This window comes from Drosophila montana, unplaced genomic scaffold (genome assembly GCF_035044405.1).
Source record: "Drosophila montana isolate Dmon_TW-CO22-7 unplaced genomic scaffold, ASM3504440v1 contig_3240_1, whole genome shotgun sequence".
NCBI classification, from domain to species: Eukaryota; Metazoa; Arthropoda; class Insecta; order Diptera; family Drosophilidae; genus Drosophila; species Drosophila montana.
In genome coordinates, this window is record NW_026998122.1 from 922,503 (window position 1) to 950,394 (window position 27,892).

A 27,892-nucleotide genomic window follows, 5' to 3' on the forward strand; every position below is an offset into this window, starting at 1 on the left:
GCCAAGTCTAGTCAAGATATCTTGTAAAACTAAAAAGTTGTATATATTATTTGATGGTCAGATCTGGCCGAAGGCGACATATGTTATGCCAACAAGAGAAGGACAGACCTATGCTAAGATATATGACTATAGATTTGAAGCTGATCAAAAAGTGAGCCTTGAAGTTGAGTAAGAGGCGATCAAGATCAAGATACGTCGCAAAGTCACACTACCCTCTGGCAGGGTATTTAGCATGCAAACAAGCTGCGAGTAAATTTGAAATAAGCGTCCTTTACATTAATGAGCTAATAAGCCAAGAGAATGACTGCCAAGCTGAGGCGCTGTCTTAAAGCCGAAAATGTCGCCAGGCCGTAAACTATTTGAATTTAGCCAACTCACGCACACACGCACGCACATCCTGTTGGAGTCGGCATTTATGAGCCAGCCAGATTCAAAGACAACAACTTACATGTGTCAGCAGCACTGGCAATGAATTGTTTTTATGTGCTAATGCACAGCATGGCAGCAGACCGCTTTTCGCTTCCCCAAGATGCCCCCATCCAACAAAGCAATGCCTGTTCCTGTTTGTGAACCCAGTCCCAGTTGATTTGTTTGCATGCTTAGCACGTAAAGCGATTTGATTTCAATTTTCCAGATTCAGCTGACCAGCGCCCAGGCGTCTACTTTGCCGGAATGACTTGGCAACATTTGGGACAACGTTGCGTATGCGGAATATGTTTTAAGGGTCTTGCCTAATCGCTGGGAATATCCCACACTTGAATTGCTTAGCGTAAAGCAACGATTTTGGCTAGTGATAAAAATAATGTACAGAAACACAATCAATTATCGTTTAATCAAATTCATAAGTATTTCGATTTATTTTGTGTTCAAAAAATTGAAAGCTGTTTCGAGTACCCTGTACCCATAAAATGGACGCAAAGGGTATATTTGAGTTGGAAGAAGGGAGAGATGCCTTCATATAAACTATATATATTCTTCATCTGAGATGTAAATCTGAATGTCAGCAAAGGGTGTATTTGAGTAATGCAAAGGTATTTAATCGATGGAAAAACGGAGAAATGCCTTCGTATAAACTACTTATATATCTGCCTGTCCCTAATGGGTATATTTGACTTATGCAAAGATATGTTAAAGAGGGAAGAAGGGAGAGATGCGTTGATAGAAACTATATATATTCGTCCTCCGAGGCTGTAAGAGGCGTTCGTGCATATTGAGGCAGATATACATCTTGGAGGAAGATTATATTTAGTTTATACAATATAGTTTATATATATATATACATATATATTCATCATCTGAGATGTTCGTCTGCTTGAAAGTATAAGGGCTAAAAAAATTTGAATTTTTGGCTCTCGTATACTACACTTAACTTCTTTCAGACTATCTATAACCATTCCGTTTTCCCAAAATTATCCAATTTTAAGAATCCAATTTTGTATCTCAGAGATACAAAAAAATTTGTTTGTGAAACAATAAGGTTAACAACCCTTTATTCATCGGATATCTACTCCGCTTCCCCAAAAAATTAAATAAAATATAAAAGGTAAAAACTTGACTCTTAGTTTATGCACTTACATAAATGCTATGTTGATGACCATAAAGATGTTTTAGATATCGAACAATTAGTAAGGAAGTTATTAAAGACGAATCAAATGTAAACACGGCTGCTAACAAAAGTGCATTGGCTACAGGGCATCTGTTAGTCGAGCATACTCGAAAAGAACGCACCTAAATTATGAACTTCCAGCTAAAAATATCATATCAGCAGGCAGCTAAAGTTCAAGTGAAACGAAAATCCATTTGGGCTTTAATAGAATATGTTTCCTTTATCTATCAAAAGCGATTGGAATTTTGGTTGAAACTTTTCAACTTTTAACTAATTAAAATCTATAATAATACCAGAAATTTGTGAGCATATTTCGATAACATATGGCAGCTAGGCCTGAGATAATAGATAGCAAAGATTATGTTGCCTAAAGTTTGCCATAACGAACCGTTGTTTTTCTTTAACAAATCAAATTTTCTTACTCAAAATAAATCGAAAGGTACGAAAATAATGCTGAGCTACAGACAACACTTAACTATCTTTTGAACAGAAATTGAAATCTTGCGGTTCAATTGCCGTCATAAGTAGAAATCACTTTCGAACACTCAAGTGTCGCACGTACATATGTCCCGTCCGGCCCGCAGCTCAAGCGTCTTTAATTGCTGGCCTGTGGTTTATAATCTCAATAATTTAATAGATAACCATAGATAAGGAACATGTTTTGGCCAACGCGCTTCAGTTAAGTCTATCAGGCAGGGGAGGTGGAAGGCTGCAAGGCGGGGCAGCTCTTAAGAGTGCCATTGATCTTTCTTGCTTGAAATATAATCTTGAAAGCTTCATTTGATAACAGAAAAGTTGTGGACAGGCTGATAAAAATTTTAGTATAAAAACAACAGTGGTCAATGGAAAATCATTCGTTCATTCCACAACGATCAAGATGAAAGTGCTCGTAGTTCTTGCCCTGGCTATTGCCACCGTCTCCGCCGGCGTCCTGCCCAACAGTGTACCCGTGCATCCTCGTGACTTGCCCGCCGTGCCCTCCATTGAGGGACGCATCACCAACGGCAAGACTGCCTCCGAGGGTCAGTTCCCCTACCAGGTGGGACTAAGCTTCTCCAGCTCCAGCGGCGGCTGGTGGTGCGGTGGCTCCATCATTGACAACCAGTGGGTGCTGACTGCCGCTCACTGCACCAGCGGGTAAGTGTTTCCATCGAAGACTTTTCCATTACCCTTACGACTTTGTATCCTTCCCTATAGTGCCTCATCGGTGACCATCTACTTTGGCGCTCTTCAGCGCACCAGCGCCAAGCTTACCCAGACCGTCTCCAGCTCCAGCTTCAAGCAGCACACCAGCTACAACTCCGCTACCTTGGCCAACGATATCTCGCTGATCAAGACACCCACCGTCTCCTTCACCGCCTACATCAACAAGATTCAGCTGCCAGCTGTTGCCAGCAGCTACTCCACCTATGCTGGCCAGAAGGCTATTGCATCCGGCTGGGGCAAGACCTCCGATAGCGCTTCCGGTGTAACCAACGTCCTGCAGTACCAGTCCTTTGACGTTGTGTCTGTGGCCACCTGCCAGTCTACCTATGGCTCTACCGTTGCCAGCTCCAAGGTCATCTGCATTGCCACTCCCAACCAGTCTTCCACCTGCCAGGGTGACTCTGGCGGCCCATTGGCCCTGGAGAGCAACGGCAGACTTATTGGTGTCACCTCGTTCGTGTCCAGCGCTGGCTGCCAGTCTGGTCTCCCATCTGGCTTCACCCGTGTGACCAGCTACTTGGACTGGATCAAGACCAACTCCGGCGTTTCCTACTAAATGCACTTTCAAAATACTCCGAAAATAAAATAACTTTTCCAAAAAATGTAATTTCCCTCGACGTTCTACTTATACAACGACTCAAATTATCCATAGAAGCTTAACGGGTTCGATATTCTTTCATTATGAGGTAACTGGACATTGTCCCAAAGCGACCCTTACAGTAAGGCCTAAGGTTCAAATTCTCTAAGTCAACTATCCAACATCTCTTCAACAAGTTTGAACGGGTTTTCCATATGATTTAAAAATGCGTGCATTGCCACTGAAGCGTAGAAGCAGCGAAATTTCGTGGAGGAATTTTTGACCTATGTCTATATAGGATATTTGAGGGTACCATTTTCACATGAATTTTGACCAGGAAACATGTTTCCACATTTAGATGCCACATTGATCTTGAAGCCAAGCCACGAACCAAGAACCAAACCTCGTGAAAATCAGATGAGATTTGACCGAGCTATGGGGGTGGGAAATTTTGACCTATGTATATATATGATATTTGAGGGTACCATTTCCACATGAAATTTGACCAGGAAACATGTTTCCAGATTTGGATGCCAAATTGATATATAGGCAAAACCATGAACAAAGAGCCAAACCTCGTGAAAATCGGATGAGATTTGACCGAGTTATGGGGGTGGGAAATTTTGACCTATGTCTATATATGATATTTGAGGGTACCATTTCCACATGAAATTTGACCAGGAAACATGTTTCCAGATTTGGATGCCAAATTGATATATAGGCAAAACCATGAACAAAGAGCCAAACCTCGTGAAAATCGGATGAGATTTGACCGAGTTATGGGGGTGGGAAATTTTGACCTATGTCTATATATGATATTTGAGGGTACCATTTCCACATGAAATTTGACCAGGAAACATGTTTCCAGATTTGGATGCCAAATTGATATACAGGCAAAACCATGAACAAAGAGCCAAACCTCGTGAAAATCGGATGAGATTTGACCGAGTTATGGGGGTGGGAAATTTTGACCTATGTCTATATATGATATTTGAGGGTACCATTTCCACATGAAATTTGACCAGGAAACATGTTTCCAGATTTGGATGCCAAATTGATATACAGGCAAAACCATGAACAAAGAGCCAAACCTCGTGAAAATCGGATGAGATTTGACCGAGTTATGGGGGTGGGAAATTTTGACCTATGTCTATATATGATATTTGAGGGTACCATTTCCACATGAAATTTGACCAGGAAACATGTTTCCAGATTTGGATGCCAAATTGATATATAGGCAAAACCATGAACAAAGAGCCAAACCTCGTGAAAATCGGATGAGATTTGACCGAGTTATGGGGGTGGGAAATTTTGACCTATGTCTATATATGATATTTGAGGGTAACATATTTACATGAATTTTTCCTTAATAAATTTTCTAAATAATTTTCTCCACAACTTAGCACGAGAAAAAACGCACTAAAAGTTTTAGTTATAAAACTTTAGAGTTTTGTGGATGAAAAACAGAGGAGATTTTAAATGATGCAATTGATGGCAGACTAAAAATATCCTGATCGTGTACCCAAAATAATCTTCAGGCTCGGAATCTTGTATAAAAAGCATTACAGCTTTATTCTGGTCTTAAGATTGTCAAAAATTCAAAATCCTTGCCATTTAATACAGAAATATAAACAGAAAAATATTTTAGGATTTCTCAACCATTGATTATATTCCCAGTTGAGAACTTAGATAGAAATAAATATCACGTTGAAAAGTATGCTTTATAATTGCAACGCAAAAGCTATATCCGAAATATCGTTACCTAACAACCCAAAAAGTATGTCTCTAAATTGATGATGAAGAATGACGGCATGGCTATCAAAAAGATACTGGAAAGAGTTTTTTTTTAAGTTACCAATTTACTTCAGGCTTAAAAGGTTAGCTTGACATTAACCCGGATAGGTTTAGAATCTGCAGTTCCGAAGAGAACCTTTATGGTTTTCTTGGTCTGGAATCCAGTTAAGAAGGTTAAATAAATAATCGAGAAGATATATTAAAGGCAGGGCAGGAATCACAAATTTTACTAATTTCACAAATTTTCCCAAAAACATTAATTACTAAGGAACAAACTTAAGCAGGTTAGGGGTAACACGTCAACGCTTCATGCACCAATGCAGAGTATCAACATTAATATAGCTGCATAAATATTTCATATATGTTACGATTCTTTCCAAGGCTTTAAGGGATAGCAGCAAATTTTGAATGTTTGCATGCTTAGCACGTAAAGTGAATTGATTTCAATTTTCCTAAGCTCAACTGACCAGCGCCCACGCCTTTTTTTTTAATAAAATGGCAACATTTGGAACAACGTTGCGTATGCAGAATATGTTCTAAAGGCCGTGCCCAATCTTTGGGAATATCCGACACTTGAATTAAGCGAAAGCGAAATATGATTTTGGTGAAATTCCCCAAAAACAATAATAATAGCAATGTTTAGAAGCACAATCAATTTTCATTTAATCAAGTTCATAATTTGATTTATTTTGTTTAGCGAAAATTTATAGCTGTTTTCGTCTACCCTGTACCCATAAAGATAAAGGCATATTTGAGTTGTGAAAGTGTTTGTAACAGGCGGAAAAGTGTGTCATCCCAAAAATCATACATACTCTTATAGTCCGTCATTTATGCAAAGAAGTATGTTCTAATTGGTACAGGGTATTTTCTAAAATCCTATCTTCAGACACTTGAAAAATAAAATGAAAAAATTAAATTGCAGGTAAAAATTATATGATAAGTTCAAGTACTAGCAAATCCATTTGAATTAAAAAGTTTTCGAACTAAAGAGTATTGATTATTCATTAGTATTGAGTGGAAAAAAAGATAAAGGTGGCAGGCATCCAGACATAGTTCTGAATGTCCCATTGATGTCTCCTGCTTGATATATAATCTTAAAAGCTTCGTTTGATAAGGCTAGATAACAACTGATTAGAACAGACTATAAAATACAGCTGTGATGAGTGGGAAATCATTCGTTCATTCAACAACGATCAAGATGAAAGTACTCGTAGTTCTTGCTCTGGCTTTTGCCACCGTCTCCGCTGGCATTATGCCCCAGAATGCACCCGTGCATCCTCGTGACTTGCCCGCCGTGCCCTCGATTCAGGGACGCATCACCAACGGCAAGACCGCCACAGAGGGTCAGTTCCCCTACCAGGTGGGACTAAGCTTCTCCGGCTCCAGCGGTAGCTGGTGGTGCGGTGGCTCCATCATTGACAACCAGTGGGTGCTGACTGCCGCTCACTGCACCAGCGGGTAAGTGTTCCCAGCCAAGACTTTGCCTTAACCCATTGCTAAACGGTTTTCTATCCTTGCCTGCAGTGCCTCCTCGGTGACCATCTACTATGGTGCTCTTCAGCGCACCAACGCCAAGCTTACCCAGACCGTCTCCAGCTCCAACTTCAAGCAGCACACCAGCTACAACTCTATTGTTTTGTCCAACGACATCTCGCTGATCCAGACACCCACCGTCGCCTTCACCGCCTACATCAACAAGATTCAGCTGCCAGCTGTTGCCAGCAGCTACTCCACCTATGCTGGCGAGAAGGCTACCGCTTCCGGCTGGGGCAAGACCTCCGATAGCGCTACCAGTGTGACCAACGTCCTGCAGTACCAGACCTTTGATGTTGTGTCTGTCGCCACATGCCAGGCCACCTATGGCTCTTTGACCGCCAGCTCCAAGGTTATCTGCATTGCCACTCCCAACAAGTCTTCCACCTGCAACGGTGATTCTGGTGGCCCATTGGTCCTCGAGAGCTCCGGCAAGCTTATTGGTGTGACCTCGTTTGTGTCCAGCTCTGGCTGCGAGTCTGGCCTCCCAGCTGGCTTCACCCGTGTGACCAGCTTCTTGGACTGGATCAAGACCAACTCCGGCGTTTCCTACTAAATGCACTTTCAACGGAATATTTATAAATACTCTAAATAAACCGAGCTTTACCAAAAAATATATAACATTTCGTTTGCGCTCAATTTTAAAAATATTTAAATAGGAATTATTTGTAGCCGTTAACTTATTCGGAATCCTTTCGAACCGAGAGGTCTAGACATGTGTTCTTTCATCCAAATCCCTTTATTATTCAACTGTCGGAAATCTCTTCATCCTTTTCTAACAGGATAAATCGTGTCTTCCCATGTATAAGCGCAGAATACATCTCTTCCATTAAATCCAAATCGATCTTTTAGTAGTTGTTTTTGGTCTCGTAATTTCAAATGCATAAAATGGGGTTGTTTTGTGTATTATAATTTCTTTTCCATTGACCATCTTTTTAGTTTTGCGAGCTCTTCAGGCTTTTTTCGGACAATAGCTCCAGGTTATGTAGGACAACGATGGACATGACATCACCAAGTTTCATTTATTAGAACATTAAGACTGAGATATTATTTGGAATATACATATCGCCTCGACTTTTGGTACTGATCGAGAATATACACCGCAAGATAATGGGAATATGTGCCACGCGCCTTGTGATAAATTTATAGTTCCCTCAGCTAGGGTATAAATAATAATTATCTCTCTATAAACCAAAGACTAATCTTGCTTCTGATAATCGAACAAGTGTTTTTTGAATTTGCCAGTCATTTTAACGAACTTGTCTGTCATCCGACATATTTATAAACATAAATAAATACATTTGAAAATAACTCATGAGCTTTTTGCGCTCTAAAAAAAACAAGTAAGAGTGCTGTAGTCCGGAGCACCCATCTAGGAAATACCTGAAATAGTGAACCCAGCGACGAGCTGCCGTTAAAAATATATATATATATAAAATAAAAAATATATATAAATGTATTGAACTTTAATGTGGATCGCACAATAAGTACCGAAGCTAAAAAATAAGAACGTAAATAAAAGCTCTAATAGTCAATGAGATGGACGCATTCATACATAAATATATATGATTGCACTTTTAGGTGCGAAATGCGTCCTTCTGCCTGCTGCATAAATTTCCTCAAAAGACATTTGCAATAGGTGCAGGGTATCAAAAAATTGGCGAAAACCACATGCTTTAAAGTATGCTTCAGAATATATACTTAAGCCTAATGTTATCACACGATAATGTTATCGGTACTCTTAAACCCAAATAGTTAGTATGCCTATAAAATGGAAATAATCTGCTATGGTGTGCTTTAATTTTATAAAGAATTTTCGCCTTATTTTCCATCTTTAGATTGAAGTATACCTATACTAAATATATTCCTAACTAAACCTCATTAATCTGTTTACTCAGCACATCCAGAGATCAGAGATTAGAGAACCTGAACATTGAGTTTACATTGCATCCGAATAGAATAGGCAGAATAACCAGAGTTTTCAACTTTGCATGATTTTTTATTCAAAAATAGTTTAGTAAGAAATGCCAGTGTGGTCACGAATCCAGTCCAAGTGGTAAGTGACACGAGCGAAACCAGCTGGTCCACCAGATTGGCATCCAGCGGCAGCCACAAAGTTGGTAACACCGACCAGCTTGTTGCCGTCGTGTGTGACCAATGGGCCACCGGAGTCACCACTGCAAGTACCCTTGCCATCGACAACGCGCACACAGATAATCTTATCCTGGATCAGACCCGTTCCATAGTAGTTTGCACACTCGGAGTTATGAATAATCTGCAGGTCGGCGCACTGAAGATAGTCGGGCAGTGGGCTGCCATCGTAGGTGCCACCCCAGCCGCAAGCGACGGCCCAGCGTTCATTGTAGTCGTTGTAGCGATCGTTGTAGCTGGGCAGCTCCACCTTGTTGACCATGTTCCAGAAGTCCACATGGGGAATGCGGATCAGAGCGATGTCAGAGTCGTGATGGTTGATGAAGTCGTTGCGGCTGACCCAGTGTGTGAACTGGGCGTCGGTGCGCCAGGTGGCACCGAAGTAGACGGTCACGGACTCAGCGCTGCCAGAGCAGTGCTCGGCAGTCAGAACCCAGGTGTTGCCAATGATAGAACCACCGCACCACCAGCCACCGCCGTTGCTACTGAAGCCCAGGCCAACCGTGTAGGGAGCCTTACCCTCGTACGCGGGATAGCCGTTAGTGATGCGTCCCTCGATTTTCGAGGATTTGGCCAGGTCCTTGGGATAGGCAATACCCGCCGAAGGGGCCGCTGAGGCGGCGGCAACAGCCAAAACTAAAATTGTTAAGAACACCTTCATGTCGCTTGCACAACTTGGGCTATGCCTTAAAGTTTGTCGATTTTATAGCCAAACTGTGCTGCACTCAATAATCTTTAAATATGAGTGATTTATTTTTATTATCTTTACAGCACACAAGTGGAATCGTAAATATTTTGTTTTAACGGATAGAGGAAGAATCAGTGATAATGCCAAGAGTCTCTTAAGATTTGCAAATATGTTCATGTTTTATATATATAATATTTTAAAATAATGATCAACAAATCAATAACAATTATATAACTAGTTTTAAATGTGCGTAAATATGTATGCTTGTATATGTCTATGTTCGTCTTTATGTCAAGCGCAGACCAAGTTTACTTTACTGCTTTTGATTATGTTGCAAATTGAAATTGAAATTGAATAGCGCTTTACTATGCGATTCTCATGAATTCACATAAGGCGTGCAAGCGTGCATGACTTGCTAATAATTGTGATATTATCAAGTTGTGTGTCATTTATTTCACTTTATTTTGGATTTTCACATATGAATGGATGTATTTATGTATGTACATATGCATGGATGTATTTATGTATGGCATCCAGTGTACATATGTATGTATGCAATAGTGCATGTATGTATGCAATAAAGCATGCATATATGCAATAATGCATGCATGCATACAAGAACGCATGCATGTACGCATGCATGTACGCATGTATGTATGCATGTATGTATGCATGTACGTATGCATGTATGTATGCGTGCATGTATGCGTGTATGCATGTATGCACGTATGCATGTATGTATATATGTGTGCATGTATGTATATATGTGTGTATGTATGTATGTGTGTCCGAATGTATGTATGCATGTATCTACTATACTTCTTTTTTTTTACTTTAATCCATCTTCCTCTTATTTATAGAGGGCACGTGAACGATTTTTGCTTGTATATGTGATTCTTGGTGCAAATATTCAGATTACTGTCTTAAAATCCCCACCTGCTTTCAGATTTTATAACAGAGTATTGAATTTGAATTGTATTGCGAAGTTCGAGCAAACCAAATGCCATTTTTCAATTTTGTATTGCTTAGCCAAATAATCCATAAAAATTTGTTAAATACCCCTTAATACGGTTAATTTAGAAAAGCATAAACCATTCTTAAATAGGTGTAATGACTTTTCGTTATAAAAGAGCAATCGAAAAACCATATTTACTGCATATTAATAAAATAATACTTCTGAAAAAAGGAGTAGCTTTTTCATAATTCTTTTTATTTTCAATTAAATTCAGAGCTGATCGTTTAGTAGTAGGCAATGCCCGTTATGTCGCGAATCCAGTCCAAGTGGTAGGTGACACGCTGGAAGCCAGATGGATGTCCAGATTGGCAACCGGCAGAAGAAACCCAGTTGGTAACACCAATAAGTTTCTTGCCTTCGTGGATAACCAAGGGGCCGCCAGAATCTCCACTGCATGTCGATTTGCCTTCAGGAGTGCGTACGCAAACAATGTTGTCCCCCACAACGCTAGAGCCGTAAGTCTGCTGGCACTCGTGGTTGGGCATCACCTGCAGATCGACGCACTGCATCCAGTCGGGCAAGCCGCTGTTATCATATGTACGTCCCCAGCCGCAGGCAAAGGACCACCAACCATTAAAGTCGTTGTAGCGCTCGTTATAGCTGGGCAGCTCAATCTTATTGACCAAATCCCAGAAGTCCACATGAGGAATACGGATCAAAGCAATATCGGCGGCATGGTGATTGATGATATCGTTGCGGCCAACCCAGTGGGTAAATATGGAGTTGGTGCGCCACGTGGCACCGAAGTGAACGCCCACGGCCTCTGCGCTGCTGGTGCAGTGCTCGGCAGTCAGGACCCAGGTGTGTCCAATAATGGAGCCACCGCACCAGGTGGTACCACCGGGAATGTTAATGCTCAGGCCAACAGTGTAAGGTGCTTGGCCCTCATATGCTGGATTTCCGTTGGTAATACGACCCCCGATCTTGTTAGGTTTGGGCAGATCCTTGGGATGCACTACAGTTTCGCTAGGTGCTGCCGTGGCGGCAGCAATCGCTAAAGCCAAACAAGCTACGAACAGTTTCATGTCTCAAACACTTCTTGATTTGCGAATATATTTTCAACGAGCTTTTATAATCCAGAGCATTGATTACACTCACATGTTCAAGTATTTAGGTATTTGTAAATTGAATTGCCTTATAAATATTCTCGGACAGTTCTATATATAAATGCATCGAAGATAACGAAATACCGAGCCTAAGCTCTTCAGAGGGGTTTATGATTAAGTTATTAAATTGGAATTATTTTGGGAATGATTATGCGAAACAATTTGTAAGGTGGAAACAAATCCGCTTGACCAAAGAAAACGAAAAGGTTGAATTGAAAAGTTAAATAACTAGATGCAACGCTAGAGTACAAACACAAATGAAAGGAATAAATGCGATTCAACTGCTGGAATGGATAACTGGAACAAGTAAATAGTATAAAATGGCGAAAAGCATAAACGAAATAAATATGAAGAAGAAATAGAGACATGAACAATTAAAACGTGGAATGGTTAGGCGAAGTGACTAGGTAAAATGAATAGATGGAATAAATAAATATTTGGAACGCAAAGTGGAATGAATTGGTTAAGCCTCAGATGAAACACGGAAGACCCGTCAGGCATTTTCAATAGTAGGTCAGTACAATCCCGCCATCAAAACAATAATAGCCCCCCGTCGAGTTTATGAATTAACCCAAAAGCGTAAACAAGCATTTATATTTAGTATCAATTATATCGCTTCTACAGTGAAATATTTATTGTGAATGAAACCTTTTATGAATATGAACTTTAGTAAAGGAAGCAACAGTATAGAAATCTGATAAGGGTAACTTTTATAGAATTGTATATTAAAATATATTAAACAGCGTATTTTAATCTTTGCCTGTGGAGCTCAAGGAATATTTATGAGCTATAAGTCAATTCTATAGCGACAACACATGTATAAAAGAGGGGTTTGGAACCTATGGAACTACAAGTAGTACCTACAACATGAAGGTGTTTCTAACAATTCTCGCTTTGGCTGTTGCCTCCGCCTCGGCATTCGAGTCGGTCGTCCATCCTAAGGACATTCCCAAGGTCAACAAGATCGAAGGCCGTATCACCAATGGCTACCCAGCCCCTGAGGGCAAGGCCCCCTATACCGTTGGACTAGGCTTCAGCGGCGGCTGGTGGTGCGGTGGTTCCATTATTGGAAACACCTGGGTCCTGACTGCCGAGCACTGCACGGGCTCTGACGTCACCGTCTACTTCGGTGCCACCTGGCGCACCAACGCCCAGTTCACCCACTGGGTCAGCGGCAGTAACATCATCAACCACAATAGCGCTGACATCGCTCTGATCCGCATTCCCCATGTGGACTTCTGGCACATGGTCAACAAGGTGGAGCTACCCAGCTACAACGAACGCTACAACGACTACAACAATAACTGGGCCGTTGCTTGCGGCTGGGGTGGTACCTACGATGGCAGCCCACTGCCCGACTATCTTCAGTGCGTCGACCTGCAGATCATGGGTAACTCCGAGTGCCAGCAGACTTACGGCTCTGGAACTGTTACTGACAACATCCTCTGTGTTAGAACTCCCGACGGTAAATCCACCTGCGGTGGTGACTCCGGTGGTCCATTGGTTTCACACGACGGCAACAAACTGGTGGGTGTTACCAACTGGGTTTCTTCTGCCGGTTGCCAATCTGGACACCCATCTGGCTTCCAGCGTGTCACCTACCACTTGGACTGGATTCGTGACCACACTGGCATTTCTTACTAATAAGCTATGGCTTCCAAAATGACCCAAATAAAGCATACATATATAAAATGAATACATTATACTCGTTTGTCTTCTTTGACGACCATTTTAAACCCTGGGGAGAGGTAATTTCCGAAACCCTTAGTGTTCACTTACGTAAGAAAACATAACGGAACGTAACTAGTTTCAGCTTCCTGCTAAGACTCGTTGATCAGCAGTTACTCAGTTAGCCGTTGAGTCAATCAGACAGAGTGTCACTGAGATGTTTCAGTGTACTTTATAAAAAGTTTTTAAAGATGTAGACACAACATAATAGGAATTAAGGAAATTTTTTAAATCAAAGTATTCTTCATGGAATATAAGTGAAGCACTAATCAGGAGCACTGGCTTACAACTATTTTGATCCCAAGAACCATAAAACTTTGTCCTTATACATTTAAAAATCTGTTCTGGTTCCTTAAGAAACGATTATCAAATGCATTCAAATCAATTTTATTTTATGATTAATTTTAAATCTATTAGTAAGCGATGCCAGTGTGGTCACGGATCCAGTCCAAGTGGTAGGTGACACGCTGGAAGCCAGCTGGAGCACCAGATGTGCACGAGGAAGTGCCAAAGTTGGTAACGCCCACCAATTTGTTGCCGTCGTGTGTAACCAATGGACCACCGGAGTCACCACCGCAGGTGGACTTGCCGCCGGGAGTTCTTACACAGAGGATGTTGTCTCCAACAACGGAAGAGCCGTAGGTCCTCTGGCATTCGGAGTTGTGCATGATCTGCAGGTCGACGCACTGCAGCCAGTCGGGCAGTGGGCTGCCATCGTAGGTACCACCCCAGCCGCAAGCAACGGCCCAGCGTTCATTGAAGTCGTTGTAGCGATCGTTGTAGCTGGGCAGCTCCACCTTGTTGACCATGTGCCAGAAGTCCACATGGGGAATACGGATCAGAGCGATATCAGCGTTGTGGTGGTTAATGATGTTATTACGGCTGACCCAGTGGGTGAACTGGGCGTTAGTGCGCCAGGTGGCACCGAAGTAGACGGTGACGTCAGAGCCCGTGCAGTGCTCGGCAGTCAGGACCCAGGTGTTTCCAATGATGGAACCACCGCACCACCAGCCACCGCTGAAGCCCAGGCCAACGGTATAGGGGGCCTTGCCCTCAGTAGCTGGGTAGCCATTGGTGATACGGCTAGACATGTCCTTCATATGGACAGCTTTCTGCGTGGCGGCTGGCACCGCAGCTCCAGTGGCGGAGGCAACAGCCAAAGCCAAAATTGTAATGAACACCTTCATATTGCAGGAACGACTTGAGCCTCGAAGAACCCTTCTGTTGCTTTTATACGAAAATCAAGCACAAACTCTATTCGCCATTATCTTAATTTGAGTGGTTCATAAATTCAATATATAATCCGATCATAAAAAATGAGTTTTACAAGCCGATAACGTGTCACGATTTATGCAAAGTCTTTTGAATTTATGCGCATTTGATGATAATATGAATACTTCCTATTTATAACTGCAGCCAATCACTAGAGCCAATCACTAGAGAGGCCAACTTTTTAGGAGGGATCTGTTTTGTGGCTTTCACATTTTACACTGGGAGTAATCCCATCCCAATAAATATTCCATTTAAATACGAGATGAACAATTCATTTATTTTGAATGCAGTTCATAGAAAACCTTAATAGTAAGCAATGCCAGAGTTATCGCTGATCCAATCCAACTGATTGGTGACACGATTGAAGCCAGCTGGAAGACCAGCTGTGCAACCATTACCAGCAACCCACGACGTAACACCAACCAATCTGCCGCCGTTATGGAGGACCAATGGACCACCAGAGTCACCGCTGCAGGTGGACTTGCCGCCGGGTGTGGCAACGCACAGAATACCATCGGGCTGGTGGCCATAGGTCTGAGAGCACTGGTTGTTGCTGATGATCGGCAGGTCGACGCACTGCAACCAGTCGGGTTGAGAACCGCCATCGGAGGTAATGCCCCAGCCGCAGGTAACAGCCCAGGATGCCCAACAAAATATAAATTTGCTGTCCGTGTGAAATCGTCAATCAATATTTCAAGAGGGCACTCAAAAGCTTTTATTTCTTCTAGGAATATTTGGTGATAACACATGTTTTGATATCGGTCGTTCATAACACGGTCAGAAGGCCAGACAGATGGATATATATAGATTGACTCGACTGTTGATGATGACCAAGAATATATATACATTTTGGGGTCACCATGCTACGAAACCGATTTTGGGCTTGGAACCGCCGATCTTCTACTTGTTAGTCCCACGCTCTGCTTTGATATCACGTTGGCTAAGTACAAATTTATGGTATACATTGGTTGACCATCATTATCGAACTGCCTGCAGGTCAAAGCGACTTGCACTTTCGTCCGAACTTAAGACTTTCAGCTTCGTAGCTCTTACGACTTGGGCTGTGCGTCTTACCAATCAGTTAGTCAGGACAATCTCTTTAACATACATATACAGAATGACGACGAACTATCTTTGAGCGTTTTATGGAACTCAAGGAATATTTATGAGCCCTTCGACAGCAAGATAAGCCAAATCGCAACTCTATCGAAACAGCACAAGTATAAAAGAGGGGTTTGGAACCTATGGAACTACAAGTAGTACCTACAACATGAAGGTGTTTCTAACAATTCTCGCTTTGGCTGTTGCCTCCGCCTCGGCATTCGAGTCGGTCGTCCATCCTAAGGACATTCCCAAGGTCAACAAGATCGAAGGCCGTATCACCAATGGCTACCCAGCCCCTGAGGGCAAGGCCCCCTATACCGTTGGACTAGGCTTCAGCGGCGGCTGGTGGTGCGGTGGTTCCATTATTGGAAACACCTGGGTCCTGACTGCCGAGCACTGCACGGGCTCTGACGTCACCGTCTACTTCGGTGCCACCTGGCGCACCAACGCCCAGTTCACCCACTGGGTCAGCGGCAGTAACATCATCAACCACAATAGCGCTGACATCGCTCTGATCCGCATTCCCCATGTGGACTTCTGGAACATGGTCAACAAGGTGGAGCTACCCAGCTACAACGAACGCTACAACGACTACAACAATAACTGGGCCGTTGCTTGCGGCTGGGGTGGTACCTACGATGGCAGCCCACTGCCCGACTATCTTCAGTGCGTCGACCTGCAGATCATGGGTAACTCCGAGTGCCAGCAGACTTACGGCTCTGGAACTGTTACTGACAACATCCTCTGTGTTAGAACTCCCGACGGTAAATCCACCTGCGGTGGTGACTCCGGTGGTCCATTGGTTTCACACGACGGCAACAAACTGGTGGGTGTTACCAACTGGGTTTCTTCTGCCGGTTGCCAATCTGGACACCCATCTGGCTTCCAGCGTGTCACCTACCACTTGGACTGGATTCGTGACCACACTGGCATTTCTTACTAATAAGCTATGGCTTCCAAAATGACCCAAATAAAGCATACATATATAAAATGAATACATTATACTCGTTTGTCTTCTTTGACGACCATTTTAAACCCTGGGGAGAGGTAATTTCCAAAACCCTTAGTGTTCACTTACGTAAGAAAACATAACGGAACGTAACTAGTTTCAGCTTCCTGCTAAGACTCGTTGATCAGCAGTTACTCAGTTAGCCGTTGAGTCAATCAGACAGAGTGTCACTGAGATGTTTCAGTGTACTTTATAAAAAGTTTTTAAAGATGTAGACACAACATAATAGGAATTAAGGAAATTTTTTAAATCAAAGTATTCTTCATGGAATATAAGTGAAGCACTAATCAGGAGCACTGGCTTACAACTGTTTTGATCCCAAGAACCATAAAACTTTGTCCTTATACATTTAAAAATCTGTTCTGGTTTCTTAAGAAACGATTATCAAATGCATTCAAATCAATTTTATTTTATGATTAATTTTAAATCTATTAGTAAGCGATGCCAGTGTGGTCACGGATCCAGTCCAAGTGGTAGGTGACACGCTGGAAGCCAGCTGGAGCACCAGATGTGCACGAGGAAGTGCCAAAGTTGGTAACGCCCACCAATTTGTTGCCGTCGTGTGTAACCAATGGACCACCGGAGTCACCACCGCAGGTGGACTTGCCGCCAGGAGTTCTTACACAGAGAATGTTGTCTCCTACAACGGAAGAGCCGTAGGTCCTCTGGCATTCGGAGTTGTGCATGATCTGCAGGTCGACGCACTGCAGCCAGTCGGGCAGTGGGCTGCCATCGTAGGTACCACCCCAGCCGCAAGCAACGGCCCAGCGTTCATTGAAGTCGTTGTAGCGATCGTTGTAGCTGGGCAGCTCCACCTTGTTGACCATGTGCCAGAAGTCCACATGGGGAATACGGATCAGAGCGATATCAGCGTTGTGGTGGTTGATGATGTTATTACGGCTGACCCAGTGGGTGAACTGGGCGTTAGTGCGCCAGGTGGCACCGAAGTAGACGGTGACGTCAGAGCCCGTGCAGTGCTCGGCAGTCAGGACCCAGGTGTTTCCAATGATGGAACCACCGCACCACCAGCCACCGCTGAAGCCCAGGCCAACGGTATAGGGGGCCTTGCCCTCAGTAGCTGGGTAGCCATTGGTGATACGGCTAGACATGTCCTTCATATGGACAGCTTTCTGCGTGGCGGCAGGCACCGCAGCTCCAGTGGCGGAGGCAACAGCCAAAGCCAAAATTGTAATGAACACCTTCATATTGCAGGAACGACTTGAGCCTCGAAGAACCCTTCTGTTGCTTTTATACGAAAATCAAGCACAAACTCTATTCGCCATTATCTTAATTTGAGTGGTTCATAAATTCAATATATAATCCGATCATAAAAAATGAGTTTTACAAGCCGATAACGTGTCACGATTTATGCAAAGTCTTTTGAATTTATGCGCATTTGATGATAATATGAATACTTCCTATTTATAACGGCAGGAATCACTAGAGAGGCCAAGTTTTTAGGAGGGATCTGTTTTGTGGCTTTCACATTTTACACTGGGAGTAATCCCATCCCAATAAATATTCCATTTAAATACGAGATGAACAATTCATTTATTTTGAATGCAGTTCATAGAAAACCTTAATAGTAAGCAACGACAGAGTTGTCGCGGATCCAATCCAACTGATTGGTGACACGATTGAAGCCAGCTGGAAGACCAGCTGTGCAACCATTACCAGCAACCCACGACGTAACACCAACCAATCTGCCGCCGTTATGGAGGACCAATGGACCACCAGAGTCACCGCTGCAGGTGGACTTGCCGCAGGTCGACGCACTGCAACCAGTCGGGTTGAGAACCGCCATCGGAGGTAATGCCCCAGCCGCAGGTAACAGCCCAGGATGCCCAACAAAATATAAATTTGCTGTCCGTGTGAAATCGTCAATCAATATTTCAAGAGGGCACTCAAAAGCTTTTATTTCTTCTAGGAATATTTGGTGATAACACATGTTTTGATATCGGTCGTTCATAGCACGGTCAGAAGGCCAGACAGATGGATATATATAGATTGACTCGACTGTTGATGATGACCAAGAATATATATACATTTTGGGGTCACCATGCTACGAAACCGATTTTGGGCTTGGAACCGCCGATCTTCTACTTGTTAGTCCCACGCTCTGCTTTGATATCACGTTGGCTAAGTACAAATTTATGGTATACATTGGTTGACCATCATTATCGAACTGCCTGCAGGTCAAAGCGACTTGCACTTTCGTCCGAACTTAAGACTTTCAGCTTCGTAGCTCTTACGACTTGGGCTGTGCGTCTTACCAATCAGTTAGTCAGGACAATCTCTTTAACATACATATACAGAATGACGACGAACTATCTTTGAGCGTTTTATGGAACTCAAGGAATATTTATGAGCCCTTCGACAGCAAGATAAGCCAAATCGCAATTCTATCGAAACAGCACAAGTATAAAAGAGGGGTTTGGAACCTATGGAACTACAAGTAGTACCTACAACATGAAGGTGTTTCTAACAATTCTCGCTTTGGCTGTTGCCTCCGCCTCGGCATTCGAGTCGGTCGTCCATCCTAAGGACATTCCCAAGGTCAACAAGATCGAAGGCCGTATCACCAATGGCTACCCAGCCCCTGAGGGCAAGGCCCCCTATACCGTTGGACTAGGCTTCAGCGGCGGCTGGTGGTGCGGTGGTTCCATTATTGGAAACACCTGGGTCCTGACTGCCGAGCACTGCACGGGCTCTGACGTCACCGTCTACTTCGGTGCCACCTGGCGCACCAACGCCCAGTTCACCCACTGGGTCAGCGGCAGTAACATCATCAACCACAATAGCGCTGACATCGCTCTGATCCGCATTCCCCATGTGGACTTCTGGAACATGGTCAACAAGGTGGAGCTACCCAGCTACAACGAACGCTACAACGACTACAACAATAACTGGGCCGTTGCTTGCGGCTGGGGTGGTACCTACGATGGCAGCCCACTGCCCGACTATCTTCAGTGCGTCGACCTGCAGATCATGGGTAACTCCGAGTGCCAGCAGACTTACGGCTCTGGAACTGTTACTGACAACATCCTCTGTGTTAGAACTCCCGACGGTAAATCCACCTGCGGTGGTGACTCCGGTGGTCCATTGGTTTCACACGACGGCAACAAACTGGTGGGTGTTACCAACTGGGTTTCTTCTGCCGGTTGCCAATCTGGACACCCATCTGGCTTCCAGCGTGTCACCTACCACTTGGACTGGATTCGTGACCACACTGGCATTTCTTACTAATAAGCTATGGCTTCCAAAATGACCCAAATAAAGCATACATATATAAAATGAATACATTATACTCGTTTGTCTTCTTTGACGACCATTTTAAACCCTGGGGAGAGGTAATTTCCAAAACCCAGTGTTCACTTACGTAAGAAAACATAACGGAACGTAACTAGTTTCAGCTTCCTGCTAAGACTCGTTGATCAGCAGTTACTCAGTTAGCCGTTGAGTCAATCAGACAGAGTGTCACTGAGATGTTTCAGTGTACTTTATAAAAAGTTTTTAAAGATGTAGACACAACATAATAGGAATTAAGGAAATTTTTTAAATCAAAGTATTCTTCATGGAATATAAGTGAAGCACTAATCAGGAGCACTGGCTTACAACTGTTTTGATCCCAAGAACCATAAAACTTTGTCCTTATACATTTAAAAATCTGTTCTGGTTTCTTAAGAAACGATTATCAAATGCATTCAAATCAATTTTATTTTATGATTAATTTTAAATCTATTAGTAAGCGATGCCAGTGTGGTCACGGATCCAGTCCAAGTGGTAGGTGACACGCTGGAAGCCAGCTGGAGCACCAGATGTGCACGAGGAAGTGCCAAAGTTGGTAACGCCCACCAATTTGTTGCCGTCGTGTGTAACCAATGGACCACCGGAGTCACCACCGCAGGTGGACTTGCCGCCGGGAGTTCTTACACAGAGAATGTTGTCTCCTACAACGGAAGAGCCGTAGGTCCTCTGGCATTCGGAGTTGTGCATGATCTGCAGGTCGACGCACTGCAGCCAGTCGGGCAGTGGGCTGCCATCGTAGGTACCACCCCAGCCGCAAGCAACGGCCCAGCGTTCATTGAAGTCGTTGTAGCGATCGTTGTAGCTGGGCAGCTCCACCTTGTTGACCATGTGCCAGAAGTCCACATGGGGAATACGGATCAGAGCGATATCAGCGTTGTGGTGGTTGATGATGTTATTACGGCTGACCCAGTGGGTGAACTGGGCGTTAGTGCGCCAGGTGGCACCGAAGTAGACGGTGACGTCAGAGCCCGTGCAGTGCTCGGCAGTCAGGACCCAGGTGTTTCCAATGATGGAACCACCGCACCACCAGCCACCGCTGAAGCCCAGGCCAACGGTATAGGGGGCCTTGCCCTCAGTAGCTGGGTAGCCATTGGTGATACGGCTAGACATGTCCTTCATATGGACAGCTTTCTGCGTGGCGGCAGGCACCGCAGCTCCAGTGGCGGAGGCAACAGCCAAAGCCAAAATTGTAATGAACACCTTCATATTGCAGGAACGACTTGAGCCTCGAAGAACCCTTTTGTTGCTTTTATACGAAAATCAAGCACAACCTCTATCCGCCATTATCTTAATTTGAGTGGTTCATAAATTCAATATATAATCCGATCATAAAAAATGAGTTTTACAAGCCGATAACGTGTCACGATTTATGCAAAGTCTTTTGAATTTATGCGCATTTGATGATAATATGAATACTTCCTATTTATAACTGCAGGAATCACTAGAGAGGCCAAGTTTTTAGGAGGGATCTGTTTTGTGGCTTTCACATTTTACACTAGGAGTAATCCTATCCCAATAAATATTCCATTTAAATACGAGATGAACAATTCATTTATTTTGAATGCAGTTCATAGAAAACCTTAATAGTAAGCAACGCCAGAGTTATCGCGGATCCAATCCAACTGATTGGTGACACGAGTGAAGCCAGCTGGAAGACCAGCTGTGCAACCATTACCAGCAACAAACGACGTAACACCAGCCAATCTGCCGCCGTTATGGAGGACCAATGGACCACCAGAGTCACCGCTGCAGGTGGACTTGCCGCCGGGTGTGGCAACGCACAGAATACCATCGGGCTGGTGGCCATAGGTCTGAGAGCACTGGTTGTTGCTGATGATCTGCAGGTCGACGCACTGCAACCAGTCGGGTTGAGAACCGCCATCAGAGGTAATGCCCCAGCCGCAGGCAACAGCCCAGGAGCCATCGTACATGTTGTAGCGGTCGTTGAAGCTGGGCAGCTCAACCTTGTTGACCATGCTCCAGAAATCGACATGGGGAGTGTGGATCAGAGCGATGTCATTGCCGTTCTCATTGGGCCATCTGTGGTTCTGTCTGAACTCGCCGCTGCCAACATGGTGGGTGAACTGGGCGTTGGTGCGCCAGGTGGCACCGTAGTAGATGGTCACAGAGCTGGCACCGTTGGTGCAGTGAGCAGCAGTCAGCACCCAGTCGTGAGCAATGATGGAACCACCGCACCACCAGCCATTGAAGCTCAGGCCAACGGTGTAGGGCGCCTTGCCCTCGTAGGCTGGATAGCCATTGGTGATGCGACCCTCGAGCTTGGCAGACCTAGGCAAATCCTTGGGATGGACTTGCTCCACGGTCTCCGCAGCGACAGCAGCGATAGCCAAAGCGAGTACTATGAATGCCTTCATGTTTAATGAACAATTCATAGCAGTACACAAAAACCACGTTGCTTTTATACTATTTTTCGAGCAGGAATATATCTATATATATATATATATTTCTATATAAGTGCATAGTTAATCGAGATATTGATAAATCAATTAATACTGAGTTTTTATGAAAATAGTACTTATATATTTAAGATTAAAAACTTTTGAGGCCCACCTTAATATAAATTGGCTGTCATTTGCTGTAAGTTCGTCATGAGTCTGGCTATCAATTTTTCAAGAGGGCACTCTAAGGCTTCTATTTTGTCTAGTAATACTTTGAGCTAGCACATTTAAGTGCCTCTCGAGCTAGAATATAGAAACCCATTTAAAGCTTTAGGTAGGTACTGTTCTAAGTGCTTAACAATATATATAAATATTGATATATTTCAAAGCATGTAAATAGCTTGATGTGGATCGCAACAACCCGTTTAAATAAACAACTTGTAAAACTTCCAGCTAATTAACGCATCATAACATGATAACAAAAACTGAATATGGTCGTTTATTTGGGTGGAAACTAAGGACTTCGATGCGAAGCCGAAAATGCGAGCTCCATGTGGAGGAAAGTTTGAGGTATCAAAGCGTCGGGCTAACAAGCCCATTTAATGGGTAAAGTCGTATACTACCCATAATAAAAAGCAATTGACAAAAAAAAATTAAACTTCCCTTTGCCGGTGTCCAACTTGCGCCCAGTTAGGCTGAGCGAACTACTTGCTATCAACTTATACCACACGACTAGGAAATAAGCGGAACCTTCATCTACCATAACCAAATGACTGACTCGCATTTCCACCGAGGAGTATTCAATTTTGCGACAAATTAATTTTCATAAAGATCATTGGAAATGAATATGATACCGAAAATTCACCCATTAAGTCTTTGACACCCTTTTCCACAAAGGAGGTATGGATTTTCCGAAAAGCGTGAAACGCCTCTCAAATTAATTTTTAAAAATATATATTTGTAAATTAGCTGTGTTTCACACTCCAAAAACCCCGCTCTAGGGTGCGCCTTCATCTCATAAGATTACTTGAGTAAGAATTTAAGCTTCCTTGCTCTTTAGGTTATGGCTATGGTTATGGTTATCAGTCAGTAAATCAGTCAGACAGTCGATTAACCAGGAGAAACAGTTTTATATATAGAGATTAATTTCTGTCCAATCTAAAAATAAAGATTCCTAAAGGCTTTTCAATATTTATAACTTCCTTTGCTTCAGTCTCTTTTAATCAGACACCCCAAATCTGTACGTTATTTAAAATATTTACAATATCCAAATGATAAGAACGCGGCGACAATGAAAAATAGGAAAACAAGTATTTCAGATTTCATATTCATATATTAAAATTTAACGAAGTTTGTTTTTTTCTTGCTTCTTTGATAAGCGTGAGTTGAACACACGTATCATTGACGTCATTTCTAGAATTCAGTTTATGATTTCACTAGGAGTGGATGTACTCGTTTGTAATCATTCACAGTTTTAGAGTAGCGTGTGGCACTTATTCGAATCACTTGAAAATACTTTAATTTATTTGCACAGATAAGACGATTGTAAAAACTCGGGCAGGCCTTGGGTACATTTCATTGATAAGATACCGCTTGATTTGCATCAATTTTAATATGCCAAAAAAAAAAACAGAGCTTCGGTTGTGCATGACAATCAAAAATGTTCGCATCCGGTTGCTAGAGATAGTCGGGTCTAAGATCTATGCAACTGAAGAAACTTCAAGCTAAAAAGGACTCCATATGCAAATAAACTAGATGAGTATCCAGAGATACGTATGCCCATATCGTATACATAATTTAAAATATCATTAATTTGTACCATTAAATGAAATAGATATCGAGCGTTTTTTATGACATTGGTTCCACCAATAACGTGTTCGTTCTTTTGTCCTTCTATTGATTCTCGCAAAGTTCCAGAAATAAGAGTTGAATTTAGATTTTTGACTGATTGCTTACTTCTAAGATTTATAATAGAAGACCAGCACTACTTCCTGCTGAGGGCTAAACAATTTACCATAAATCATGCTTAGTGAAAATTTAATAATTTTTTTGGGATGTATTCAACAAACCAGATACCCTGTTGGTACTGAATATAAAATGTATCAATTTCTTGAAACATAAAAGAAACTAATAAAATAATAATATTTCTTGCAACTGAGTCTGTTTAGGGACTCGATAATTAAGCCTATTTCAGGCTATTTGAAAGATTGTAATAAAAAAAATGTGTAACTCAAATTACAGGGTACATTCCTCAATATACCTATATTACAAATCAATTCAAACAAATGTAGAATAACCAACAACACAGCCACAGCTAGAGGCATTTCTTATCGGCCAGACAAGGACTAGTCTCAAATAAAATTTATGAGCCGCGATTAGAGAAGTGCGACTTGGAGTCCCCTTTGATAAGATTCGAATTGTATAAAAGCAAGAAAAATTTTTGCAATATCCAGAGTAAGCATTCGAGAATGAAGCTGTTCGTATTCCTAGCCTTGGCTGTTGCCGCAGCCACCGCTGTGCCAACCGGCATGAACAAACCCCTGAAGGTTATGGACATGCCAAAGCAATCCATTGAAGGACGCATAACCAATGGCTACCCAGCCTACGAGGGCAAGGTGCCCTACATTGTGGGCCTGAGCTTCGATGGCGGTTGGTGGTGCGGTGGTTCGATCATTGGAAACACCTGGGTCCTGACTGCCGGCCACTGCATCAAGGATGGTTCGGGCGTGACCATCTACTACGGCGCCAGTTTCCGTCATGAGGCTCAGTACACGCACTGGGTCAGCGGGGGCAACCAGATCCGTCATCACGGCTACAATGATCAGCTGAACAATGATATTGCCCTGATCCGCACACCCCATGTGGACTTCTGGAGTTTGGTCAACAAGGTGGAGCTGCCCAGCTACAACGACCGCTACAATAACTACAACGGCTGGTGGGCTGTTGCCTCCGGCTGGGGATATAACTCGAACGACAGTGGCATGCAGGCCTATCTGAACTGCGTGGATGTCCAGATCATCAGCAATGACCAGTGTCGCAACGTTTATGGCGGTGGCTATGTGATTGACAACACCATCTGCATCAGCACATCCGGCGGCAAGTCCACCTGCAGCGGCGATTCTGGCGGCCCTCTGGTCACACACGAAGGTAACCGCATTATCGGCATCACATCCTTCGGCCATTGGGATGGCTGCACTGCCGGCCAACCTGCTGGCTTCACCCGTGTCACTGGCTACTTGGACTGGATTCGTGACAACACTGGTATCTCCTACTAAATGGAAATCACGCTAATAAAATAAATTAAAGGCACGCAAGATTTTTTGGGGGATTCTGAAAAGCTCATCAGGGGTCCTCATCGGGGGTCACCCCTAAAATTAACTACTGTAGCTCTAAAACTATCGAAGATATATGGTATCGCTATTACAGGTGAGGTGGTCAGCGAGGCAACACAAATGTTGCTCGAACTTTAGAAGAAGTGATCAGTGCATTGATCAGTACTCTTCCACTTTTCTATGGCTATCAAAATACAGTCTCTTGCTCATCGTAATATCATTTATTAGAAAGTTTAGTAGTAAGCAACACCAGAGTGTTCGCGAATCCACTCCAACTGATGGGAGACACGAGTGAATCCAGCTGGCTCGCCAGATGTACAACCCTCACTGCCAACGAAAGAGGTAACACCAACCAATTTGGGGTTATCATGGAGCACCAGTGGGCCACCGGAATCACCACTGCAGGTGGACTTGCCGTCGGGTGTGGCAACACAGAGGATTCCATCAGGGAGGTGTCCATAGGTCTCAGCGCACTTGCCATTGCTGATGATCTGCAGATCGACGCACTCCAGCCAGTCGGGCAGTGGGCTACCAGCATAGGTACGACCCCAACCGCAGGTAACAGCCCACCAGTTATCGTACATCTCGTAGCGGTCGTTGAAGCTGGGCAACTCGACCTTGTTGACCATGTGCCAGAAATCGACATGGGGAGTGTGGATCAGAGCGATGTCATTGCCGTTCTCATGGGGCCAGTTATGGTTCTGTCTGAACTCGTGGCTGCCAACATGGTGGGTGAACTTGGCGTTAGTGCGCCAGGTGGCACCGTAGTAGATCGTCACAGAGTTGGCCTGGTGGGTGCAGTGAGCAGCAGTAAGCACCCAGTCGTGAGCAATGATGGAACCACCGCACCACCAGCCATCGAAGCTCAGACCAACGGTGTAGGGAGCCTTGCCCTCGTAGGCTGGATAGCCATTGGTGATACGTCCCTCGATTTTGGTCAACTTGGGTAAGTCCTTGGGATGTACTTGTTTCAAGAACTCCGCAGAGACGGCGGATAGCGCCAAAGCCAATAGAATGAATACTTTCATGTTTTACGATGAACTCATACGGATTCAATTGAAGTAAGTGCTTTTATAGGAAACCCAATTGTACCCCATACGTATGTGAATATGCAAACACACTTAAAATCATGGATAGATAAGCAAATGGCCATCGCACAATCCCCATTTCCATTCTTCAACTTATCTTATATTTTGGCACCCACTCAATAAGCTATCTATAAAGAAAAAGATTGTCTGACCACCAAAAATCGCGAGAACCAATCAAGTTAAAGTTAAATTTTAATAATGAAAGTCCAACTTGTTTAATTAATTTTTTAATACGCAATATGCATATTTCCAACTATTATGTACGGAATATTCATATGCAAAGTTATTTTCGCAGAGCCAAACAAACTAAATAATTCAAGTTGTACAATAAATACAACAGAATTACAGTTTACAAAGCACAGTGCATATACATACATTTTTGATAAATCATTCCTACTCAAGGAAAATATCAGAAACATATTATTTTTTTTTGAAGATAACATAATTATTATTTTAATTTAAGATCTGCCCGCTATTGGGCAATAATTAAATTTTTTTTATGTACGTTGGGTGCGGGTATAATTATATTTAGTGATCTGGTCCATTGGAAGATCTAGCGGGTGCACTCTCTTGAGTCTTCTGGTGGTGTTGCTGTTGTCCAGCAGGCCTACTGCTAGGTTGTTGTTGTGAAGGCGTAGCCTATGCAGGTATCTGCTACTGCTTTTGAAGATCTCCTCACTAACCCATGGGATCTTTAGAACATTGTGGATGGAAGCGTTGTCGTGGAAAATATGTGCATTAGAAACGATGCGGATTGCCTTGTTTTGAAATATTTGAATTAATTTTAGGTTGCTTCGACAGGCAGTACCCCATAGCTGAATGCCGTAAGTCCACATCGGTTTAATAATTGCCTTGTAGACAAGGAGCTTTGACCGAGTAGTTAACTTAGATTTGCGGCCAATAAGCCAGTAATAGGACTTCAACTTGTCCTCCGCTTGTTTCCTTTTCTTTAAAAGGTGAGTTCTCCATGTTAAC

At 43.2% G+C, this 27,892-nt stretch overlaps 13 protein-coding genes across 14 annotated transcripts; 6 read left to right on the plus strand and 7 right to left on the minus strand.

The window, feature by feature from the left end:
* Positions 1-2,454: 2,454 nt before the first annotated feature.
* LOC135433916 (serine protease 3-like) lies at positions 2,455-3,419 on the plus strand. Its single transcript, XM_064690207.1, has 2 exons — positions 2,455-2,743; positions 2,804-3,419. The coding sequence occupies exons 1-2, from the start codon at positions 2,484-2,486 to the stop codon at positions 3,366-3,368; spliced, it is 825 nt and encodes a 274-aa protein (XP_064546277.1). The 5' UTR covers positions 2,455-2,483; the 3' UTR covers positions 3,369-3,419.
* A 2,933-nt stretch (positions 3,420-6,352) lies between these two features.
* Positions 6,353-7,337, plus strand: LOC135433918 (serine protease 3-like). The gene is made up of 2 exons (XM_064690209.1): positions 6,353-6,641; positions 6,708-7,337. Exons 1-2 carry the CDS (start codon positions 6,382-6,384, stop codon positions 7,270-7,272), a joined length of 825 nt encoding a protein of 274 aa, XP_064546279.1. The 5' UTR covers positions 6,353-6,381; the 3' UTR covers positions 7,273-7,337.
* Positions 7,338-8,694: 1,357 nt separating this feature from the next.
* On the minus strand, positions 8,695-9,558 carry LOC135433924 (serine protease 1-like). The gene has a single exon (XM_064690225.1). It carries the CDS (start codon positions 9,526-9,528, stop codon positions 8,731-8,733), a length of 798 nt encoding a protein of 265 aa, XP_064546295.1. The 5' UTR covers positions 9,529-9,558; the 3' UTR covers positions 8,695-8,730.
* A 1,186-nt stretch (positions 9,559-10,744) lies between these two features.
* On the minus strand, positions 10,745-11,630 carry LOC135433855 (serine protease 1-like). Its single transcript, XM_064690126.1, has one exon. It carries the CDS (start codon positions 11,593-11,595, stop codon positions 10,795-10,797), a length of 801 nt encoding a protein of 266 aa, XP_064546196.1. The 5' UTR covers positions 11,596-11,630; the 3' UTR covers positions 10,745-10,794.
* An 879-nt stretch (positions 11,631-12,509) lies between these two features.
* Positions 12,510-13,372, plus strand: LOC135433946 (serine protease 1-like). Its single transcript, XM_064690249.1, has one exon. The coding sequence runs from the start codon at positions 12,544-12,546 to the stop codon at positions 13,318-13,320; it is 777 nt and encodes a 258-aa protein (XP_064546319.1). The 5' UTR covers positions 12,510-12,543; the 3' UTR covers positions 13,321-13,372.
* A 403-nt stretch (positions 13,373-13,775) lies between these two features.
* On the minus strand, positions 13,776-14,620 carry LOC135433949 (serine protease 1-like). Its single transcript, XM_064690253.1, has one exon. It carries the CDS (start codon positions 14,589-14,591, stop codon positions 13,818-13,820), a length of 774 nt encoding a protein of 257 aa, XP_064546323.1. The 5' UTR covers positions 14,592-14,620; the 3' UTR covers positions 13,776-13,817.
* Positions 14,621-14,932: 312 nt separating this feature from the next.
* On the minus strand, positions 14,933-18,017 carry LOC135433948 (serine protease 1-like). Of its 2 annotated transcripts, XM_064690252.1 has the most exons (2): positions 17,437-18,017; positions 14,933-15,195 (listed from the first exon to the last, which is right to left on the minus strand). In XM_064690252.1, the coding sequence occupies exons 1-2, from the start codon at positions 17,992-17,994 to the stop codon at positions 14,980-14,982; spliced, it is 774 nt and encodes a 257-aa protein (XP_064546322.1). In that variant the 5' UTR covers positions 17,995-18,017; the 3' UTR covers positions 14,933-14,979. The 2 variants fall into 2 exon arrangements, with proteins under 2 accessions (XP_064546322.1, XP_064546321.1); XM_064690251.1 differs by lacking the exon at positions 14,933-15,195 and having other exon boundaries at positions 17,179-18,017.
* LOC135433945 (serine protease 1-like) lies at positions 15,918-16,775 on the plus strand. The gene has a single exon (XM_064690248.1). The coding sequence runs from the start codon at positions 15,947-15,949 to the stop codon at positions 16,721-16,723; it is 777 nt and encodes a 258-aa protein (XP_064546318.1). The 5' UTR covers positions 15,918-15,946; the 3' UTR covers positions 16,724-16,775.
* Positions 18,018-19,230: 1,213 nt separating the features above from the next.
* On the plus strand, positions 19,231-20,087 carry LOC135433947 (serine protease 1-like). Its single transcript, XM_064690250.1, has one exon. The coding sequence runs from the start codon at positions 19,259-19,261 to the stop codon at positions 20,033-20,035; it is 777 nt and encodes a 258-aa protein (XP_064546320.1). The 5' UTR covers positions 19,231-19,258; the 3' UTR covers positions 20,036-20,087.
* Positions 20,088-20,488: 401 nt separating this feature from the next.
* Positions 20,489-21,322, minus strand: LOC135433867 (serine protease 1-like). Its single transcript, XM_064690151.1, has one exon. It carries the CDS (start codon positions 21,302-21,304, stop codon positions 20,531-20,533), a length of 774 nt encoding a protein of 257 aa, XP_064546221.1. The 5' UTR covers positions 21,305-21,322; the 3' UTR covers positions 20,489-20,530.
* A 309-nt stretch (positions 21,323-21,631) lies between these two features.
* LOC135433866 (serine protease 1-like) lies at positions 21,632-22,498 on the minus strand. Its single transcript, XM_064690150.1, has one exon. The coding sequence runs from the start codon at positions 22,489-22,491 to the stop codon at positions 21,679-21,681; it is 813 nt and encodes a 270-aa protein (XP_064546220.1). The 5' UTR covers positions 22,492-22,498; the 3' UTR covers positions 21,632-21,678.
* A 2,437-nt stretch (positions 22,499-24,935) lies between these two features.
* Positions 24,936-25,806, plus strand: LOC135433908 (serine protease 1-like). Its single transcript, XM_064690199.1, has one exon. The coding sequence runs from the start codon at positions 24,966-24,968 to the stop codon at positions 25,770-25,772; it is 807 nt and encodes a 268-aa protein (XP_064546269.1). The 5' UTR covers positions 24,936-24,965; the 3' UTR covers positions 25,773-25,806.
* Positions 25,807-26,031: 225 nt separating this feature from the next.
* LOC135433909 (serine protease 1-like) lies at positions 26,032-26,880 on the minus strand. The gene has a single exon (XM_064690200.1). It carries the CDS (start codon positions 26,855-26,857, stop codon positions 26,063-26,065), a length of 795 nt encoding a protein of 264 aa, XP_064546270.1. The 5' UTR covers positions 26,858-26,880; the 3' UTR covers positions 26,032-26,062.
* Positions 26,881-27,892: the final 1,012 nt, after the last annotated feature.

Coding starts and splice junctions, on each gene's coding strand:
- LOC135433866 (XM_064690150.1), bottom strand. CDS start 22,491: ATGAATTGTTCATTAAACATGAAGGCATTCATAGTACTCGCTTTGGCT.
- LOC135433908 (XM_064690199.1), top strand. CDS start 24,966: ATGAAGCTGTTCGTATTCCTAGCCTTGGCTGTTGCCGCAGCCACCGCT.
- LOC135433945 (XM_064690248.1), top strand. CDS start 15,947: ATGAAGGTGTTTCTAACAATTCTCGCTTTGGCTGTTGCCTCCGCCTCG.
- LOC135433867 (XM_064690151.1), bottom strand. CDS start 21,304: ATGAAGGTGTTCATTACAATTTTGGCTTTGGCTGTTGCCTCCGCCACT.
- LOC135433947 (XM_064690250.1), top strand. CDS start 19,259: ATGAAGGTGTTTCTAACAATTCTCGCTTTGGCTGTTGCCTCCGCCTCG.
- LOC135433949 (XM_064690253.1), bottom strand. CDS start 14,591: ATGAAGGTGTTCATTACAATTTTGGCTTTGGCTGTTGCCTCCGCCACT.
- LOC135433909 (XM_064690200.1), bottom strand. CDS start 26,857: ATGAAAGTATTCATTCTATTGGCTTTGGCGCTATCCGCCGTCTCTGCG.
- LOC135433855 (XM_064690126.1), bottom strand. CDS start 11,595: ATGAAACTGTTCGTAGCTTGTTTGGCTTTAGCGATTGCTGCCGCCACG.
- LOC135433946 (XM_064690249.1), top strand. CDS start 12,544: ATGAAGGTGTTTCTAACAATTCTCGCTTTGGCTGTTGCCTCCGCCTCG.
- LOC135433924 (XM_064690225.1), bottom strand. CDS start 9,528: ATGAAGGTGTTCTTAACAATTTTAGTTTTGGCTGTTGCCGCCGCCTCA.
- LOC135433916 (XM_064690207.1), top strand. CDS start 2,484: ATGAAAGTGCTCGTAGTTCTTGCCCTGGCTATTGCCACCGTCTCCGCC. Junction 2,744..2,803: donor GCCGCTCACTGCACCAGCGG/GTAAGTGTTTCC, acceptor CCTTCCCTATAG/TGCCTCATCGGTGACCATCT.
- LOC135433918 (XM_064690209.1), top strand. CDS start 6,382: ATGAAAGTACTCGTAGTTCTTGCTCTGGCTTTTGCCACCGTCTCCGCT. Junction 6,642..6,707: donor GCCGCTCACTGCACCAGCGG/GTAAGTGTTCCC, acceptor CCTTGCCTGCAG/TGCCTCCTCGGTGACCATCT.
- LOC135433948 (XM_064690252.1), bottom strand. CDS start 17,994: ATGAAGGTGTTCATTACAATTTTGGCTTTGGCTGTTGCCTCCGCCACT. Junction 15,196..17,436: donor AGAGGACCTACGGCTCTTCC/GTTGTAGGAGAC, acceptor TATGGCCACCAG/CCCGATGGTATTCTGTGCGT.